The 23128-nt window shown below is 34.0% G+C and overlaps 1 protein-coding gene across 1 annotated transcript in view; it reads right to left on the minus strand.

Moving 5' to 3' along the window:
- Window positions 1-23128, minus strand: part of LOC129257059 (stabilin-2-like) — a 79991-nt gene that overhangs the window by 32979 nt on the left and 23884 nt on the right. Inside the window, exons 8-21 of the mRNA XM_064097332.1 lie at window positions 21348-21410; window positions 20481-20615; window positions 17972-18013; window positions 17171-17251; window positions 15775-15924; window positions 15375-15446; window positions 13421-13532; window positions 12739-12919; window positions 12210-12306; window positions 7934-8092; window positions 7416-7508; window positions 2072-2167; window positions 1483-1530; window positions 482-621 (exon numbers count right to left, since the gene is read on the minus strand). Coding sequence (XP_063953402.1) covers window positions 482-621; window positions 1483-1530; window positions 2072-2167; window positions 7416-7508; window positions 7934-8092; window positions 12210-12306; window positions 12739-12919; window positions 13421-13532; window positions 15375-15446; window positions 15775-15924; window positions 17171-17251; window positions 17972-18013; window positions 20481-20615; window positions 21348-21410 — 1469 coding nt within the window. The remainder of the gene's footprint in view (window positions 1-481; window positions 622-1482; window positions 1531-2071; window positions 2168-7415; window positions 7509-7933; window positions 8093-12209; window positions 12307-12738; window positions 12920-13420; window positions 13533-15374; window positions 15447-15774; window positions 15925-17170; window positions 17252-17971; window positions 18014-20480; window positions 20616-21347; window positions 21411-23128) is intronic.

A 23128-nucleotide genomic window follows, 5' to 3' on the forward strand; every position in this document is an offset into this window, starting at 1 on the left:
AATATGGAATATAACAACCTTTACTGCACATAGACTTGTAAAATATTTTGTTTTTCTTGACTGAAAAAAAAACAACTCCAAAAACTATTTATTTGAGAGCAAATTTCTTCAACACCACACATATTACAATTATCATTTCATATACTGCCATCCACGGTAGTTTCCATGAAAGATTATGGTAGAAAACTATTGGCAAATTAATTGCTCCTATATTCTACCTTAAACAATGGTCTACAATTTGTATCTGAAGATGTAGAAAATAATGTTAAAAAATTGATTTACATATCAATTTCATCTTATGACTATGTTGCTATTTAATATTTCTTGCTATCTAGAACTGGAAACATACATGTACATCTAGTCAAAATGTTTATAGATATTTACCAAGACATTATTTTGGTAAAAGTTTCAAATCAATTCTTGAAAGGAAATAAAAATTGCTAAGATATTTACTAATCCATGATTAATACTATATAATTACCTGACAAAGTATGCCTTAATCCGCTGGATTCTGAGTGCTCCCCCTGTGGTAGTATTGATGTATTGTAATGCATGACGTGGTGGTACAAACACTCCAAGAGATCGGTCAGTATGACTGAGATACCCATCTAAAGAAACAGACTTTAAATACAACATAAAACTGATTTCCTCAAAATCATCAAATATGTGCAACTAATTAATACCATCCAATTTTAAAAACAGATTTGACAAGCGAGAGTAAATCCTAATATTTGGTAGGATAAATATTCTATGTGATGACTGGAGAGAAAAAAGGACTATGAGTGGTCAACATCACTTTGGATGGAAGCTACAGAATATTTTTGAGTATTTTTCTAGGACAAACACACTGAAAAAGTTATATGCATGCATTGCTAATACCTACATGTAATCATTTAGAATATACAAAGATAGTAAACAGGATTTTGACCATAAAAAGAGAGGCCATTTCACAAAAAGCTAAAATCAATACTGGAAATTCCACTGAAATTAAATAAAAAAATAAGAAAGTTATGACACTTTATAGGTTTTACTAATTTGAACAAAACATTATTGTGTACATCATGGGCAGTATGTAAATGAGGGAACTGATGACATGACTTGCTCACTTTTCTTTTTTATTTTAGTGAGAACATAAATCAATATTCAATTCTTTCCTCTGATAAAAGTGATAATGTAAAACTTGGCTGATTCTTCTTGAAAAATTCAAAATTCATTTTCATAATGATTTACACATGTGTTATGATTTCATGGAGATTCTCTATATCATCACATTTATTAACAAAAAAATGTCTCAATTTACTTGGGTTTTTGTTTTAATCTTCTTTGATATATTTCTCAGAATTTCCTCAACTTATTCAATAAATGAACTTTTTTAGGGTGAGCTTGACTTAAAATCACTAATAAATATGTATACATTGGAAAATGGCCACAAAAACAGTTCAGTACAAAACCATGTTATTCCTGAGATAGGAAGGAACGAACCTGAATCAACTTCCAAAATAATCGAGCATCTGAGATGGCTGACAGCTCCTGAAAAGGGAAAATTATTGTACAATAAAACTCTCAGGTTATTAATAATTTATGAAAGATGAAAATTACTCACAAAACTGACTTCATAAACTGCCATGAAGATAAACTATTGATAAGATAATGCGAATGGCAATACATAATACAAATAAATTTCATAGCATGAAAGTCATTTGGCCTGATATTGGGATATAATCATTTTGAATTTTTCAGTAATAAACACCATTTTAAATGAGATTAGACCAGAAAGGCAAAAAGAAATTATACCCCAAATAAATCATGGAAAAACACATTAATTCAATCTCTGAGAGAAGGAAGTTTCATCATATTGAAATTTATGCATAATCTAAGTTAATAAATATACCCCCTGGAATAAATAACACATATTATCAATTTCATCAAGTCCATATATTATATTTATTTTTCGTTTCAAATAATTTAAACAGGTTTGGTTCCTTCTAGGGATATTTCATCAATTTTTAAATAATTTTTTTTTTTTGGTTGCTGACATATCTCTTGATGTCTGAGACAATATCTTTCTTACCAGTGCTAAGTTTGAATAGCAATTTCTCTTGTCCACTTCCCATCCAGGAGGACATATGCATTCATATGTACCAGGCCCAGTAGATTCACATTCAGCCTAGAAGTAATAAAATAGATAAAGGATCAATTCACACAACCTCCCACATCAAATTCAATCAATAAATCTATATCATTGGTTAATATTGCCAAAATTGGATGGACGGACGGACAGAAAGACTGACAGACGGACGGGAATATATATATATACACATGACTCCACGCCCAAACATAACAGACACAAGAACAACAGCAAGAATAACAACATCAAAGGCTTTCACAATTGCAAGTAAAAAAAGATGCATCTTACACAATTACACAACAGAGGGTCAAACATATATCAGCACAATCATCACTGGCCACACATACCCTATCAACTCACAACTCAATTGCAAATCTGAAAGGATCATATACCTCATCACATGCAAGAAATTTCATAAACAATACATGGGTAAAACAGAAAACACACTCTACACCAGATTCAGCAACACTAGATCAGTAATTCGCAATTACAACTTCACCACCAATCACAATACTAAGATCATGCCCTATGTCGTCCACTTCAACCTCCCTGACCATTCAATTAACGATGTCTCAATCATGGCAATAGAATAGATAGACAACAAATACCGCTCAATTATCTTACACCGAGAATCATACTGGATCACCACTCTACGTACCCTCGCCCCCAATGGAATCAATGTTGACAATAAGAACCAATGATCCATAACATACCCCCCCCCCCGGCCACCTTCACATAAATTTACTACATGCATTACCATCATCGACATGCACTTTCACTAGAATACAAATTAGGTACTGTAAGTATTTCTGATTCTCAATTATCTAATCATTTCCAAATGCTTTTCGTATACTCGATAGAACGCATACTTGGTATTTATTGAACTGCTAATATATTTCTCTTCGATCATTTTCGTTGTTTTATATTCACTGTATTGCAGGTCTCAACTGGCGTTGTATGTCACAGTAAAGACCGTTCTTTAATTACGTACTTTAAGAACTGTATTTTAATCACACATTTTGGAATGTTGCAGTGATATTTTGGGATTATATGTGATTTCATTGCTGTTATGATTGCTATGTTTATTATGGTGTAAATTGCACAAATACTGATATAGATTATACAAATTTATTTTTCTGCGCATGAACTAAATATATTTACATACAAAATAGAACATTGAATGTTATTTTGTTAAACTGTATTTTTTTAATGACCCCATATCATGATTATTTGCTTTAGTGCCCGATGTGAACCATTTGAATATATATGTATATGTATATGAAACAGATAAAACTACATAGACTGGATGCTATGAATAATACCGAGATTCAATGTCTGCTGACATGAATTATGACCTTTTATTTCAATTACAGTGCATACCACAAAGACTACACACCCCGATGTCCCAAACTTTCAGATAATCTCCTTGCCGGTAAATACCTTGTCTCCCTCTTTCTCTCTTCACATTTTAAGTTACCAAAATTGTTTCCAATTATACCCAACAATTCTGTTAAGTTCACTACCCCTTCTTTTGTTACCTTTCAGTTACTTTTTTGTGATTACAACTTTATTAGCATGGTTTTTGTTCTGTTTTGTTTGTTTCAATTATATAGGCCTGATGAAGGCCCGATGATGAGCGGCTGAAAGCTACGTCTTGCATCTATGTCTCCATTTTTACGTCTCTGAAAACTTTGAAAACTGATGTTTACTTGACAAAAATGATGCATTGGTATGTGATTTCCATCATACACTTGGGATATGTCATTCAGCCCTGTCACATGCTGTTTGCAGGGTTGTTGATTTTTTTGATTTTTTTTTAAAAATAAAAAAAATCTGATTTTTTTTATTTAAATCGGATTTTTATGATTTGAATCAGATTTTTTTTATTTTTTTCCAACGAAAAATAATGGTCACACTTAACAAGTTTTAAACTATATTTAAACTGTTTTACACCAATAATAGTGGTCAAGTAGTCTTTTGAACATTGTGTATTGTACTATTTGACACAATAATCCACTTACATACAGGTAATTTTTTTTTTTTTTTTTTATTTATTTGCATTATAGAGAGGGACATTTTATGGAAGCCCAAGTAATGTTATGTATTATGTATACATTTAAACTCTTGAAATTTTCATATCAGTCAGTTCAAAACATCCGAAGCCTTACTCCAATGCATGAAGTACTCAAAGAACTTGAGAATTTCCAACAAAATTGACATTATTAAAGGCCTGTTAGGGTTCCTATACTGCCCTTGGGAATTCTAGCTGGGAATATTTCCTAGAATTATCACATGGGGGATTTTAGCTAGGAATATTTCCTAGAACTATCACATGGGGGACTTCCCAACTAACAGCTGGTAATAGCTAATAAACAAAGGGTTTTGCAGCTTTTGTGATGCATGAATAAGCATCATGTCTGGAAGAAAATCAGACCCCATTTGGTACTTTTTTGAGAAACTGCCATCAAAATCTGCAACTGGATGCAGAGCAAAGTGCAAACTATGTGGTTTTGAGTTGATGGGGATTGTGAAGCGGATGAAAACACACATACAGAGAATTATTTATCATTACTTCATTAGAAACTTGTTGTTTTCATCAGTTTTGCTTGTTTTACAATTTGAAAATAAAACAGTGGTGTTAAATCAGACTCCACGAGGGTGTATCATTCTTTTAAAGTATCTCTAAAGCATGTGGAACAGAAATGAAAATGATTACATTGAAAGTATCTGTTAAGAAGAAGAGAAAATAGAGAAAACCATTTTTTTTCATAAAAGTTGATTTAAATCAGTGATTTTTTTGAAAAAAATCAAGTGATTTAAATCGCGATTTAAATCATGATTTAAATCGACATGATTTAAATCAAACAACTCTGGCTGTTTGTCTACAAAAGTATCTAATGAAAGGGGATCACATGATACTACTGGAATTCTTCAATTTGTTCTCAATCTCATTACAATTTCCTGTTATTAGATGTATACCTGAAATTTCCATCTGTTTATGTTTAAGATTTGCATTTTCCATTTGTATTGCATATATGCTCTTTTTTTGTTTTGTTTTATGTTATACAGGGCCCCCAAGTACAACCATATTTGACTTATGACGGGAATACCCTGCTTAAATGATATGTAATAAATGGATCTTTTACTGCCGCTGGCTTGGCAAAAATATATCTGACTCTGCAATGTGCCATTTGATAACCTTGGAGACATTTCATTGTCATTTTCATCAATACTTTCCTTGGTATTGGTCAGCTGAGGGGCACAGATGACTGATTGCTACTATGGTAACTGCCAAATAATTACAACTTGCCAGTGCAGAAAACTGTCACAAAATCCCTTGATATTTTTTTAAATCTTCGTTGTGATCTAGTGGTTATGACTCTCCTCTTTCAATCTGGAGGGGCGTGGGTCTAATCCCACCCATGGTGTGTTTTCCTTCCGCAAGAAATTCACCCAGATTGTGCTACACTCAACCTAGGTGAGGTGAATGGGTACCCCGTAGGAAGATATTCCTTGAATGCTTGAGCGCCTATATGGCAGCTCCAATACAGCCGGGTAATAATATGATACCAAGTGTTAAGCGCTGTACAGTATATTAATATAGTAAATGTGCTATATAAATGGTTCTTAGTATTGTTATTAATCTTTATTTCTATCACAATCATCATGGTCTGCTGATCATGATTGGTGTACCCCATTTGAATATTTCAGTTTCAATTTTGGGAGTAATTGGGAGTTTTTCACTACAAGTGGTCTGTGGTTACATTGGTCTTCTTCTTATGTGACATACATGTGACTGACTGGATTAAGGCGAATAAACTATCACTTAACCTGCAAAAGACGATTTATATGTTTTTCAGCAACAAAATACATACATTACCAGACAATCTCATTTTTGATAACACTGTTCTTAAAAAACGTTTCAGAGACAAGATTCTTAGGTGTTATTACTGACAATAGACTATCATGGAAACCACACATCGATAATATATGCAAAACAATTTCAAGAAACATAGGAATCATCAACAAACTCAAATATTTTCTTCCAGCTCGCACTTTACTTACACTATATCATACATTAATATTACCATACATTAATTATGGCATTTTGGCGTGGGGTTGTGCAATCCAAACACAATTACAAAGGATATTGTTGTTGCAGAAGAAGGCCCTTAGAATAATTTTTCAAACTCAATTTAGAGCACACACGGATATTCTATTTTTCGAAAATAACATTCTTAAAGTGAACGATTTCTACCTTTTCCAACTCGCCCAATTCATGTATAAACTAAGTAAAGATGATCTCCCCACAATTTTTTCAAATATGTTCCGTAAAAATTCCTCCATACACGATTACCCAACGAGACAACGTAACTGTTATCACCTACCCCAAATCGTACTATACTAGCAAAAAACTCTTTCGTCTTTTTTTGGACCAGTGTACCGGAATTCTCTGCCCAACGACTTTAAAGAATCTCCAAGTATTAATGTTTTCAAACGTAAACTTAAAAAGAATTTGATTTGTCAATACTTCACAACAACAAGTCAAGCCAACATATAACTTGAATTAAAAGTATTAAAACCTTTAACTAACTATCAATAAATTTCTCCAATACTATAACATATTCTAAATAATGACACTACAAAGCTCAATGACCTGTGCACCTGTCATGTTCCTCTTTGTATTTTCAGCTTCATTTGCACCATCCTTCTCTCCATCCCTCTTTCCTTTGCTTTTTATCCTTATTATAATTTTATAATTCGAATTTATTATTATTATTATCTTTAAAATCACTTTCTCTTATTTTTTGTAGTCGCTTTATTTTGATTTGTTTTTGTAAATTACTTGCTTTTACCGTTTCCATTATTGTATATAGCTTTGTTACTTAGTATTGAAACTAAGTTTAGGGACTTGCCTTTTATACCAAGCATTGCTTTTCTTGGCAAGTCCCTCTGTTCAGTTAATTTATCTTCTATATTTGTTATAAAATGTAATTGAACTGTCTATATTGTTTTAAATATATGTACTATTACTTCGATTATATTTGTTGATTTTGTTGAACGGAAAATAAATAAATAAATCTAAATCTATGTTCCTTTTTGGAAGCTCCAGGATATATTGCATCTTGTTTTAGCTGAATGATTTTAATAATATCACTTGCATTTCAATTATTCGACTGAAATATACCTTACACTTTTTCCAAACAGAACCTAAAAACTAACTTAATCTAAATCTCAGACGAGGTATAACCTAAATGATGAATTATTGGCGCTATGTCAAACTTACCTCAACATCACAGTCATGTGGTCTCAAGCATGCATTGATTGGTTCACATTGATATCCATTGCCCTCAAATCCAAAATTACAGGTGCATTCAGTCTTTGAATAAAATATGAGAGATTTCATTGTCATACACTTATATATCGGTAGCAATAAACTGTGATAATATCAAAGAAGTAATCTAAATGAGAACATAAGTCTATAGGTAGATAAAAGAAAGCCCCTGCATTCTGATTAAATGCACATGCTTCATTTCCACTGTCATCCATTCTGTAGGTATTCTGTTGTCATTACTATCATGAATATTGTCAAATCTATATTGTAAACAATTTTTTGAATAGTTAATATCATTGCAAATTTGTAATTTGATTATCAAGAACTGCAGAATGTAAAGCACAATGGAAAGTTTCACCTTTCAGTCATTTAGTACACAAAGCGAAACAATCAAGTGCATGGCTGTTTTCATCAATTCATTATGTACCAGTTTCATAAATGTTTAAGTGCAGCAAAATCTCATTTTTTACCAAATCTAGGGTGAATTCATGCAAACACATTGCATGCTGATGGCATCCTCCATTATCTACAAGGCAACGATCTCTTGGGGTACAGGACCTATTCCTTCCTGTAAAGCCTTCTTTACATGCACATTGATGTGCTCCAGGCCCAGTGAAGATACAATCTGCCTATCAAATGATGAAAGAAATATGTCTCAGTATTATGTTATATGGAATTGACAGGCTAATGTATCCAGGGGAGTTTTAACAATGGGCTTCAAGAGATACACTAAAGCCTAAATGACATAGTTTGCCTACATTTTCCCTAAATTGAACACTCCCTTGTTGTGTATTCTAGGTCACATGGCCATGAACTTATGAATAAATTACCAAGGTAATGCTATCACATCATGGTAGTGTAATGTAAAGAGATATGTATAATATTTTCTACATGATTTACTATAGACTTAGAGTTATGCTCATTTGTATAATTGATTGTATATTTTATGTTACAGGGCCTAGGTCCCAGATATCTAGCAGGATGCCACACTGTAATATCCAATCTGCATCTGTACCAAATTAATATTCTTGCAACCAAATATGAAGTACTATGTCATGAATAAAAGTTTCATGTAAATTCATGGTAGTGTTTCAGATAGCGTTGCCAAATCAACCGCACACTCGCATCTGTATGGTCTGCTCCCATGTAAAAAATGGTCTCAAAAACTTCTTGTCCACTCTTTACTTGGAAAGCGTTTTGAAACCTGCCTGGTTAAACGATACGCGCTGGCATTTTGAATCGCAGGCTAAACAAAAAAGTAAAACTACTGCTCCTCACAAAATCATGTGACACACAAGATTTCGACTTTACCTGGCTTTGCGGCATTTTAGATTGTAAGGTGAGTACTTTCATTCTAAAATTATATCTAACATTAGGAAGTAATGCATGATGATCTTATCACAAGAGCACCTGGCAGCAGAACTATCTACATGTATGAAGCAGAACACAACTCTTTATTCTGATGAAACCAGTATGGTACAGGGAAAAGGTGATGGGGTTCCATTGTTCAGATGACGATAAGAGGTTCTATGTCTTGGGGTTGCAAGAAATGGCAACATAGAGTGCGGATGGTACCACAGAAACATTCAATGAACTCATTGAAAACATAAATTACATCAGCAGGGAAGGAGGTCTAGGAAGCAACAATCTGATGAACATAACGAACACAACATCAGATGGGGCAGCAACAGAAATGAAATGGCACCTGCTGTATCGCCAGGATATGCACCAACCATTCCAACACAACTGGGTATCAATGGACCCAAAAGAACAGAGACCCTTGGAAGAACTCAATTATTTGTTTCGGTGGACTAAATAGACTCATGCAGTATAAAGAAGTGACTGAAGCTGCTCTTCAGGAGACAGAGAAGGCTCTGTATGAGGAGGGGAAATAAGGAGCTGCTAGTAAGGAAAAACGCTTCAATAATAAAAGCAAAATCAGTGTCCTACGTCTCATCAAAAATGGCAGCAAAGCCTTTGCAAGAGGTGGGAATGAGCAATCAGGCGTGCATGGTCAATTCAGAATTGACATTCAAGGTTACCTTGACAAGCACAATCTAAGGAGATTACCGTTGAAGCCATTTCATGGGAACGGTTTTAACATCATCTTCTTCAAAGCAGGGCATATGTACTTCCTACATAACAGGATGACAAGCTTTCTTGAGAAGTATGGTGCAATGAACAAACACGCAGGTTGTTCAGTGCAACCTACAAGAGGATTTCATACTTGCAGGGTTGCGTAGCCTTGGACTTATTAGTGAGTTTGTGACAGGGCCTCTATGGAGAAAACTAGAAGACAGGAACATCCATATTTTGGATATTTCCAGGATGTATGTGACCTCTACAATGTTCTTCAACAGGCAACAGATGATCCTGGAAGATTCATGATGGGAGAGCTGAGCCTGTCTGAAAGAGTAAATGGAAACTGATGCAACCTACTAAATTTGATGGACTTGTTGAAGTCATTCTACAAAAACGTGCTCCTTGCCATGACTAAATTTGTCAAAAGCTATGCATCTGAATTCCTTCTAGAAGATTCACAACATGTTGATATTCCACACAAGTGAACTAAGTGTGGAGAAACACAATAAATTTGCAGAGAGGGTATTTGCTTACTTTGACCAGCTCATAAAGTGGTGCCCAAATACCATGCTGATGGCCCATGAAGCAATGTTCATGTATAGCCTAGATACGATGTCATTATGGATTTTGTCAACGTCAGGTAATGAAGCAGCATCTGTAATTGCTGATGCATGAAGAAAGACATGAGACATCAAGAAAAATTACAAAGAAAGAACAGCAAATATCACAGAACAGAAGAGACAGATACAGGAAAGAGTAGTAAAAAGAAATCAAGGGAAATGAAACGCATCCATGACTTGCATAGATATACAGAAGGTATCCAGTATTATGGGTTTGGGCGACATTAGAGGCAGGTAGATGAAATGTTGAAGTCCTTAGCTAGTAAGTCACAGAAAGTTGCTGCCCAACACATAAATTCAGGCAATGCATATTGAGGTAGCCCCCCACAGACCAAATATTTGCATATGTGCATTAAGAGGATAGAAGGCACTACAGTACAGCTAACATGGGAAGAGATGGCATCAAACCTCAAGAATTTAGTACAAGAATCCTTTGGTGTGCCAACAGAGAGTGAAGATTATACAGCTACTCTGATAGTTAGTTAACAGGTATGTCTGGTATTCTTCATTCCACACATGGATTTGAGTTTCAATTTCTTCTTCAATTTTTCTTTTACTTTATTCACTGTTCGTGTTGAAGATGTAAAACTGTTCGAGTTATATGTGCATCAATGCATTGGAGACCAACGATAGGCATTGCTTAATACAAATCAGGGCAAGTACTTGCACAATTATTCAATGACTCTCATTTACATATTCATCTTATTTGCATATTTGTAATTCTAGTGTAGAAAATAAGACTTAATGAATAATTTGTCCTTGTGCAATGGAAACATCATATCATGGATATTTTATATCCAGTTTGCTTGTGATGAAATGTCTCATGCAAATGAATGGAAATCTTTGTATAAACATATACATGTTATATGCACTTTATTGCATCACAATCTCATCGCATATGCATTTAAATTTGCATATGTGGAGCATTGTGGCCCAGTGGATTAGTCTTCTGACTTTGAAACAGAGGGTCGTGGGTTTGAATCCCAGCCATGGCGTAATTTCCTTCAACAGAAATTTATCCACATTGTGCTGCACTCAACCCAGGTGAGGTGAATGGGTACTTGGCAGGATTAATTCCTTGAATGCATGAGCGCTGAAAGGCAGCTCGAACTAAAGCCGGGGTAATAATAATAACAACGTGCCTTGGAATAGAATATTTCTAGATAGATGGCGCTATATAAATGCCTATTATTATTATTATTATATTCAGTCAAATATTTGCTTAATTTGCATAAATAAAAAAAAAAAAACATAGTCTTATCGAGCAGGTCACAGGCTTCAAAGTGAATGGTCACAATGTATGGATTCAATAGATTTCTAATAATGGTGTGGCATCACCATCACAGAGAACTTTGTTTGAAAGGATTTGTTGAAAATCCTTGAATCTGACTGGCAAAAGGCAAGCATGTCTTTGGAAATCCCTGACAAGACATTTCATGAAAAACTTCTCTTTAATACTAAATTCGGGAAGAAGCTTAGTACCACCTTAGCTCAGCAATTTAATATATGATTTATGTATCTGTTTTTTTATATCATATGTTGTATTCTTAAATTCTTAATGTGTACTGGACCCCCAGAAGAACAGCCTGTGTCTGAAGAGGGCCATCCAGTAAAAGAACAAATAAATAAAATAATTAAACCTTTCCCAGATGCAGCGCCTTAATATATATTCATATTAATGAACTCCCCAATATTTTCACTGGAGTTTTGATTAATTTGTGATCTATGAATCAGATGATACAAAAGAAGCAAGCCTGCCAATTTAAAACTGCTCACTCAAATTTGAGTCAACTCAACCCATGCACTGCTACCCGCTTTACACCAAAATTCATTATGATGTGAACATACAGAGCTAACCATCTACTTTAAGAGACCTTAGACAAATTTGTCTACCTTGAGTTACACATACCTCTCAATCAAATATGGTTTAACTTTGTAAACATTTGTGAATGTGGCTAGAACATTGAAATAAATCTCAATAAAGGTATTTTGCTTGATTGGTATGATGATGTAAAGGAAGGGGATGAGGGATGTACCAACTCACCACATCAGAGTCACATGGGCCATCAGAGGATTGCGTGCAAGGATTGATAGGCACACAGTCTGTTCCATTACCTGTATAGTTTCTATTGCACACACACCTGTATAGACATTGAGATTATAATTCAACAAAATGGGCACTAGCAAAAGAAATTGGTTCTGAATGCAGGAGGGCATGTCATGAAACCACTTCTCTACTTAGAGAGCTTTTGTACCTGTAACATGCAGTAATCAGTGCAAGCACCGACTGAAATTATGGTTTACTAACAGATACCAACAAATCAAAATTATAGCTTAATCATCCTTTGAACTGGGCTCTGTCAAATTGATTGTTTAATAAGGAAGGAGAGGTGCCCCTGTAAAACTCCCGAATAAATGTTACTTCCTGAGGAGAGACAAAACGTGCAGTGAACCCTTGTTTGATTTTGATAAACTTGATACCCAATGAAAACATGTTTTGAAGACCTGTCATGACATGGTGCAATGCAGGGGGTACTGCCAGCCCCACCCCAGAGTTGGTTGAGTTTATTTACCTTGATAAACCTTCCTCAATGACACACATGGAATGAGCATGACACTGGATTTCTTCAGGTCCACATGGGGTAGTCTGGAGATGACAGTCCTCTCCCATGAACCCTGATAAACAGGTGTCAAATTTGCAATGACCTGTACCCCAAGGACCATTGCTGCACTCTCCATGAATGCATGAACATGCTGGAACATAGATATTACAATATAAATCAAAAGAGAGGGGAAAGTTGGGAAAAGAGAGTGAAGAAAGAGACAGAGATAGAGAGATAGGGAGGGAGGGATTAAGAGAGAGTAAGAGTATGATTCATAAGGTCATAAAGACAGAAACTGGCTAAAAGACAAGTACAAAGATACTTTACATTTATGGTTATAGAGGAAATCAAATCTAGGTGGAAAAAAAACTGTCCAATCTGTGTAGAAATTGTTAATAATATAACTGTTGCTGAGTCCTGAGTTATAAATCAAAAGTGATTTGGAAAAGTCCTTAAAAATCATTCAGAAAAAGAACAATTAATATTCACACAAAGCAAAATTTTTATAGCTGAACAATCCACGTCATTTTCCGTAATAGACCCCTGACAGGCACCTGATAAAATTTTGAAGCATTTTTTTCTCTCTTTAAATAAATTCCTTTTAAGATCTAAACCCCTTGCCTTTATAATTCCAGATGTGCCTAAGACTTACATTGATTGCAATGCCATCCAAACATTGTGTTGTCTTTGCAGAGATCACAGTCTACACCATCATAAGCAGATTCACAAATACAACTTCCAGAACCATGGATGCCATCATCACACTACAACAGAAAGAAAAATAGAATACAACATACAGTCATCCAGAAACAAGTCTTTAAAGGAGAATGAAACCCTTGAAACCAGCTGAATCCATATCAAAGAGAAAAATCAAAGAAACATATTGTTGAAAGTTTGAGGAAGATTTAATGAATAATAAGAAAGTTATGAGCATTTGAATATTGAGATCACTAATGCCATGTAGATCCTCCCATTGGCAATGCGACCAAGATCTGTGATGTCACACACGTACAACTCCCTCATTTCTTTAGTACTTATTTCACTTATATTCTCATTTTTATAGAGTCTATCACAAGGTGAGGTGTTCTCTTTATGAGAGGACAAGTACAGAGGTTTCACAACATTATATCATTGATGAATCGTTTGTCATATTAGAATGGGCAAAAAGAGAGGTTTTGGGGTATATTTTCAGTGTCCAAAAGGGGAGAGTTGTTCATCTGTGACATCATAGATCTTGGTCGCATTGCCAATGGGAGGATCTCCATAGTATTAGTGATCTCGACATTCAAATGCTCATAACTCTTCTATTGCAAGTCCTATTTTACTCAAACTTTTGTTGATCTTATTCTTTGATTTTTCTGCTTTCACAAAAGCTAACTTGCTCCAAGAGTTTCATTCTCCTTTAAGTATCCAAATGGTTCCTTCTCAATGTCTTACCCAGAATGCAATATTTTTATAATGTAAAAGAAGTATTAACTAATTTTATAATATGGTATAATATGGTATATGCTATCATTTCTGCCATGCTTTACAAATTCATACAATATTATGCCAAAGAACAATAGGATTTCCAGTATGCTGCCAAATATTCCTGTTTTCCAATCAAGAACAAATGGCCAAATAATAATGCACATTGTACTTCATAATGTGTGTAAGAAATGATGTCATGAAACATGTCATGAGACTATCAATAAAGTGTATGGTCTCATCACCACAGATACCAAAATGTGTGGCTGACATCAACGGAGGACAGGTTTATTAGAGGTCAAGTCCACCCCAGAAAAATGTTGATGTGAATAAATAGAGAAATATCAAACTAGCAGAACGCTGAAAATTTCATCAAAATCGGATGTAGAATAAGAAAGTTATGGCATTTTGAAGTTTCCCTTATTTTTTTCACAAAACAGTGATATGCACAACTCAATGACATGCAGATGAGTCAGTCGATGATGTCCATCACTCACTATTTCTTTTGTTTTTTATTATTTGAATTATACAATATTTCATTTTTTGCAGATTTGACAATAAGGACCAACTTGACTGAACCATATAGTATTAAACAATGCTAAGTCCACATGTTCAGGGAGAAATTAATCGTTGTTTCATTTGACAATGAGGGGAAAATTAGAATATTTCATATAATAAAATACAAAAGAAATAGTGAGTGGGTGACGTCATCAGTCTCCTCATTTGCATACCGACCAGGATGTGCATATAACTGTTTTGTGAAATTAAGCGAAACTTTAAAATGTCATAACTTTCTTATCTTACATCCGATTTTGATGAAATGTTCAGTGTTATGCTTGTTGGATTTTTCTCTTTTTATTCAAATCAACTTTATGTTGGGTTGGACTTGTCCTTCAAAAATCATATAGATGAAATATCACTTCAACAAATTATATAATGATTTAATAAATTGTAACAGTTATGATAATCAATTTTGTTTTTATTTAGTTCAGTTTTCATATTAATAAGCAACATTTCATCAATATTCATATCAATATACAACATTTCATAAATTGTAAATTAAATGAATACAGCAGATTAATGAGAGAAATGCATTTATAATACAAAAAAATACCAGTAAATGCATGTTTTATACTCACTTGGCCACCCCAATAACATCCACTACATCTTAAGCATGCAGGACTATAGAAACCATCACAACATTCCTGTATCTGTAAGAAAAACAAAAAACAAAGAATTAATCATATCCTTTGGAGAGTACAAAGACTATGTCATATTTACACATCTATTCCATCTCTGATCTATTTTTGTCTACCCATTCCTTCCCCTCCTCTGTTCATCAATTTTTGCCCCCCCCCCCCTCCTCCACTTTCTCTCTCTCTACTCGCACAAATATGCAAATGTTTTGCACATAAAAATAATTCATGTTTTCTCAAGAAAGTACTAAAATATTAACAGAACTCAAAAGTTGTTGCAATTTTAATTACATCGATATCTTCTCTTTTTTTAGTTTTAATAACATGATATTCTAATAGTTACCATTTCTTCTGTTTGGTTTTTGAAACATATCTCTGGAGATTGGAAGAATAAACTGGAGTCAAATATTGAATGAACAATGTGAATGACACCATTAGTTGCTGCTATATCAGGAGATGTAATGTTGCCAATCCCTGGAACACTGATACAACCCTGGAAGAAATAGAAACAAATGAGATGTTTCAAAGTGAGAAAACACACTCAATAAAGTACAATAAAAAATAATCTATAGCATTACGTCTTACCCCCGTTTGGGAACGGACCGCAGTTCGGATTGCAAACTGCGGTATTTCACCCCATTTTGCGTTTGAAAATCTAAAACATCATTTCCAAGCCCTGGGGGTCGTTTCATAAAGCTGTTCGTAAGTTAAGAGCGACTTTAACAACGACTGGTGATCATCGCCAATTGTACCATTTACCGCAAGACATGATCACCAGTCGCTCTTAACTTACGAACAGCTTTATGAAACACCCGCCTGATCAACCCCGCTTGGCCAGGTAATCCCCACAGGCCAGATTATGAGCGTTGAGCCAAGGACGAAATGATAACAACAGCTGTGTTATTACGTAAGTCTTCTCTGCCTGTAGAAGGACCTTCGGAATTAAATTATTGTATTCGATATTTAATCACGTTTTCAAAGGCATATTGTATTCAGAAATTCAATGCTAGCCCATTTTCAATTTCGAACAAAGAAAATCAACCTCGAAATAAGGAAAGTAAGTGAATAAAAAATGGCGACATGTTTTCCCGGACCGCACTCGGGCTGTTGTGTTATCTTCGGACCGAGGTCAAGAAACAGGTGTTTTGATACTTACATTGCATGCCTGGGGCAGTAGGGTTTTCGTACTTGGAGAAGAGGGGTATAGTGATATCAAACGGAGCTCTTTCGTCATGGTGATTTTGGCATGTACAAATGCTTTTTCTATTTTTCATTCCCTCTACAGTTTTCCCAAAAATTGCCCTTTAACACCTGTCTGAAACTGTGGCCCACAAAAAATTAACCATGGCCTGCCAACATTTTCAAGTGAAAAATAATAAACATTCAAACATTCCCCAGCTTTCCAGAAATGCCTAACAGTTGATCGGTCTGCTGTGAAATCATATTGAAGTCAATTTGCAGTATGTAACACATATGTAAATCAGAATGCATAAAAACAACTGTGAAAAGTCCTTAATTGGCAATTTTTAATGTTTAGAGAGAAGTTCAGCTGTGATATAACATACCCCTGACTTTTCACTTGAGCATATCAAGAAAAACATTTGAGCCCCATTTTCAATATTAATTCCATATCATTTATTGAGAGCTTAAGCAGCATGATCACTTTGATGAAAATGCGGCTTACTTTTTCAACAAATGAAACCTCGTCTAAAGCTGTACAACCAATGTTTTTCACTTACATTCTCAGATACTCTTATTTCAAAGCTCTCCTGGCGATAATTACGGAAAACACCAGCCTTTATCAAGTCATTGGTGGACAGCTGAAAAAAAAGTTTTAAAAAAATCATGAGATCATTTATTTAACTTGAAAGTTCTCAAAAATCTTCCAATAATCCACTGATTAAAACTAAGTGTCAGGAAACTTAATAATCTACAATTTAATGCAATCTATATAATTATCAAATTGGATGCTAAGTAGCACATGGAAAAACATTTGCAAAACTCTAGTGTACCATCCCAAATTAAATCCTATTTGTCAGTTAGAAATACTGAATAGCAGAGGAAATCTGTGAAGCTTTTTGAAAAACAATATTTTCACTGAAACAATCTAGTTTGCTCAAAATGTATTTTTATTCAATGGAAAACTTTAAGCAAAGGTTACTCTTTTAGCTTACTATCTGGCTTGCTAGGCAGAGCTATCAATTCATGTAAACATACCAAACTATCATCATTGTACCTTAATAAATATAGATTCATGGAATAGGACAAGGTCCTAAAGAAAGCATAATCTACAAGATGCGTTCTAAAAAAATTGTTGACTGCCATTTTCAACTAGTTTTATCCAGAAATGAAGAGTGGCACATAAAGCAAGAGACATAATATTATTCTAAATATTCTTTGTTTTATTGATATCGAACAAACAATAAAGATTAATTAAAAAATTACAGCTAAATTCTCTAAAAATATAAACATTACAACTTCAAGGTATTAGGTATTAGATCATAACATAATATTATCTGACTCAATTATACTTAACTTACTTTTTCTGGAGCCAAATGTTCATAGATGAAATATCTCACAAACTAGAATAGGGTAAAAGTACAAGAATGGATGTTGAGTTGGAAATGATTATGCTAAAAAGTTCAATCATAAATGCTTTAATCTTTGGTTTACAATTTACAAAATACATAAATAGATAAAATACCCCCCAAAATCCTTCGAACACACAAGAATTTGTTTGTAAATCTTTGCACTTCTGGCCATTCAAAATCTATTTTTGTATTAATATTCTATATTAATTTACAGATACCTTTTTTTTTTCAATCAAATTACTATTTTAGAGCATTTGAGGGGTAAATCATCCACAGTCCCTTACTGTTGAGGGCTTTGCAGATAAGAATTGATCTAAATTTGGAAACATGATGATAAATCAGTACAAGGAGTGACAGGAGAAAAAAAATGCAGCAAATACAAGGAAGTTCACAAACAGTACTAGTCTCGTCTGATTTCGCGATCAATAAAATATGTAATATGATCTTTTGGCCTCTAAATGACCCTTGAATTTATCATCCTCATGAACACACATGTGGTATAACCCAATGATTATTAGAACCAAGTGTGAACACAATTGATGCAGAAATAAAGAAATAAAAGCAAATTGAACAAAAACTTGACCTTTTGACCCCATCATCTTCAACAACACATATGTGGTATTACCTAAGGATCATTTAAACCAAGTGTGATAAAAATAAATAAAGAAATAAGAGCAAATTGCAAAAAAAATAAAAAAAGGATGGACCTGACCTCATAAGTTGACCTTTGACCCCCTAGATGAACTTTGACCCCATCATCCTCATTGACACACAAAGCATGTGATATTACCAAAGGATCATATGTAACAAGTGTAAACATAATTAATGCAGAAATAAAGAAATGAGAGAAAGTTAAACGAAAACCTAGCATTTTTACCCATAGATGACCCTTGACCTCACCATCCTCAACTACACACATTTGGTATTACGCAAGAATCATATTTACGAAGTATGAACATAACTAATGCAGAAATAAAAAAATGACAGGTGTCTTCTGCATTGATCTTCCTTACTGAACTTGTCATAATAATCAACTTGCATGATTGTGGGCAACATCGGGAAGACAAGAGAACACAATAAAAATGAGAACAAGTTGAACAAAAACTTAAAAAAAGGATGGACATGACATCATATCATTTGACATTTTGACCCGTAGATGACCTTTGACCCTATCAAGTATCATTCTCATTGGCTCACATGAGGTATTACCTAAGGATCATATGTACGAAAAATGTACATAAATAAATGAGGACAAGTTGAACAAAACTTTAACATTTTTGTAATAGACCAACAGACTAACATAAAAAGTGATCACTAGGTCTCTGCCGAACTTTGTTCAGGCAAGGCAAAAAAATGAAGAGCACAGGAAGGCAGTATCAAATATTATAAACAATAATGGGCTGTTTAGTGATGCATTTATGATCCTCTTGAACTACCTGTGCAATATGAGAGCGCATTGAACAATGCACCAAAATCTGGTGAATTCTCAATGCTTGAGTAATATCGTGCTGTCTTGCTCAGCCTTACGAAAATTAATAATTGAAGATAATAAATGATAATTGTAGATGATTTTCTTCATAGGATACCAGATTTCAGGCTTGAGTTGAACCAGGCAGTCAACCTCGCCCGCCCGACGATGGCGATCACCGGTGCAAGTTTTCAAGACCGGTGTGCCGCTAAAATCAAGAAATACATAAGAAATTCAATGTCACCAGACTATGAATAATTAACCAAGTTTAGGCATACATTTCCTTATCTAGATCTATATATATATAATACTTTTCACATGATACTTCTATTTCCAAACCTTGGTCGACCACGTATAGTTATGAAAATAATAGTAACAAGCAGGATTTCTCAATGGTCTTGCTTGAATTTATTGGCCCGAAACATTCTAATCCAGTTGCATATGCACAGCTATATTGTTTTATTTGCGACCAACAAAAGTAGAGGTAGTTACCACTAAACAAACAGAACAACATGGGTGTACACACACACCAGGAATACATTTCTGGCCGATAAATTCAAGCAAGAAAATCCTGCTTCATAACATTATCATCTCTACTTGGTTGGTCAAGGTTTGGAAATAATAGCATCATGTAAAAAATTTGATATATGGCTCTCGATAAGGAAATATAAGCCTAAACCTGGTTGATAATTCATAGTCTTTGGTGACACTGAATTTATAATGTTAATGTATTTCTTTATTTGAGCGGGCAACCAGTCTCCATAAAAAATCCCCAGTGGTCACCGGTCAAAATAAAAAAGGGATGACTCAGCCTACCACAAATATTTCAGTCTCTTGGGTCAATATTGCACTCATCTAAATTCATCTAATATTGGAGCTTACTCGTAAATTATTTCTGGTATCCTATTCTGAACCATCCAGTAAAATATAATTATTTTCAATGCAATGATTCAGGCACTTTCTATCTCTCTTCATCCCTGTATACATTACCGATTGCCATTTGCCTGATAAGAGTAACAAAGAAGCCTTATCAGGGGTAAATTGTAGCAAGGCATCATCTGGGATGGCAAAGACAGTGTAAGAAACTTCCGGAGAATCTAGGGCTAATCGGAGCGAAGGGGAACTCTGGAAGATACAAGTCAATACATTGCACATGTTTACTAACAGCCAAAAGAACAGATGAAGAAGAAGAAGCAAATATAAGAAGACACAACGAAGAAGAAGAAGAAGAGGAAGAAGAACAACAACAACACATTGTGCTGCACTCGACCCAGGTGAGGTGAATGGGTACCCGGTAGGATTTATTCCTTGAATGCTTTAGCGCCTATATGGCCGCTCAGCTACAGCCGGGGTAATAATAATATACCAAGTATATTTCAGCGCCTTGAGCACATAATCAATGTGGATTTGGCGATTTATAAATACTCTATATTATTATTATTTAACAAAAAGATAATAACGACAAAGAAGAAAAAGATGAAAAAGAAAAAGAAGAGGAATAGGAAAAATAGGTAGAAGAGAAGATGAAGAAAAAAAGTCAATGAAGAATAAGAAGTAGATGATGATGGCAACATCAAAGAAAAAGATGAAGAAAATGAAGATGAAAAGGAAGACGAACAAAAAGAATAAGATGATTACGACAACAATGATTATGATGATGATGAAGAAAAAAAAAGACAAAGAATAAATGGACAATGACGACGAACAAGAAGAAGATAAAGAAGCTCAGAAGAATTTGGAACTTGATTGATATTTATAATGTGCATAAGCAGTAGGAATATTGCAATTTTGAAATGACAGATAAGTTAATGAGCAGCTGTCAGCTCAAAGTCAAGTGATATCATATTCACTTCTTACCTTAATCATTCCTGTGAAAATCCCAAGATTGGTGTAACTTGAAAGAACATCTAACATGGAACCCTGTTAAATGACATATCAAAACACTGTTACAAAAAATATTTGCTTTAAACAGTAAACCTTAATTACCAAGTTAAAGGTATAAAAAATAATATTAATTAAAGTGGACATTATGCATACGCCTATGTTTGTTAACTAAACTTCTGAATATTAAACTTTGATCAAAGTTTAATGTTTAATTTTTCAATTTCAAGTATGAGATGCTGTCACTATTCAGGCTAGGGATACTTCTCAGAATACTGCAATATTGCGGAAAATTGTTGTATTCTGACTGAGGCATAAATTATATATAAACTGGAGTAAGTCAGAAAGCTGTAATCTACAGTCAATAATCAATATCTTCAAAAGGCAGAGCATCGATCATTTATGTCACAAAGGAAATGATTGCACAATAATAAAATTACTATTAAGAACATAATGTGACAGCCAGTTTGTTCATCTGCAAAAAAAGCAAATGAAAAGTCATTGTTATAATTAAGTCATATTTCTGTTGGCATAAGACAGTCTGATCCAGAGTTGTAGTAAAAACTATTTACTGCAATATTATCATCTTGAATAAAAGTAAGATACTGCAGTGCATAGAATAGGCTCTTACACTTTGGATTTCTGCAGAATAACCCTAATGTACAATTAAATCTACAATAAGCCAGACTGCAACAGCAAAGATGTGTGATTTTTACACCCCAAATATTATGTTGTATCTTGCAATTAATTGAACACATGAAATATGAACTCTGGCCATCAAAATGAGTTAGACTTATCAAGCTGGAGTTCTTTTAAAATATAGACAGAGAAGCTATTTCAGTATAGCATTCATTATAATATGTCATTTTCCATTTTCTTCATTGTAAAACCAAATATTGGAAAATCAAGAATAAAAAAATTATTGAATCATTTATTTTATGATACATGTACTAAAATAAAAATAATTATTTTGACACTGCTTAACATAACAAATTTATAAAGGTCTAAATATACAAAGAGATTATAGAGTCACATATAGACTAATCAAGTTACCTCCAATGTTCCCCACTACCCAAATCTCATGCACTAACCCTTAATATAAGATGGGTTATATTAGAGAAGGCTTCTGTTTGGTCAATTGCCTTTTTTTTTGCAATTACGTAATCCAGTATATGGCCACAATCATGGCATATACCAGCAATTTCTGCACAGTAGCTTGTGTACTAAACCTAATAGGGTGATGTATCGATCGATACCTTGAAGAAAACGATTCTGCGATATTTTTTCATTACAATAAATAAATAATCGCTATTTGTGTTGTCCAACATCTCAGAAAAATATTTAAAAAATCTACTTTTTCCCTGCATTAATCTATGAAAAAGGAGCAAAAAATATTGAAAGCGAAAATCAAAATCCCACAAGCGCACATGATATCTAGGGCAGCTGCAGTGTGCAGCTAGGCAGCAGGCCACACACCTTAATTTTTTACCGAGCGCAATGATTTGAATCATATTGTGACATCACCTCCTAAAGCCGTGCAACAGTACATTTTGTAGTTCAGGTAAGTTCAGATATATTTTGATACAATTTCAAGTCAGAAGAGTTCCCATCTTATATAACACATAATACATGCTAATTGTCGTTCAATATACAATATCATTCGTGTGCATAAATTTCAAGTAATTTGAAATCTATGGACACTCATATTATAGTATATTGAACTCCTTAGCATGCACTATTTATATAATATGCCACTT

This window comes from Lytechinus pictus, chromosome 3, assembly GCF_037042905.1.
Source record: "Lytechinus pictus isolate F3 Inbred chromosome 3, Lp3.0, whole genome shotgun sequence".
Classification (NCBI taxonomy): Eukaryota; Metazoa; Echinodermata; class Echinoidea; order Temnopleuroida; family Toxopneustidae; genus Lytechinus; species Lytechinus pictus.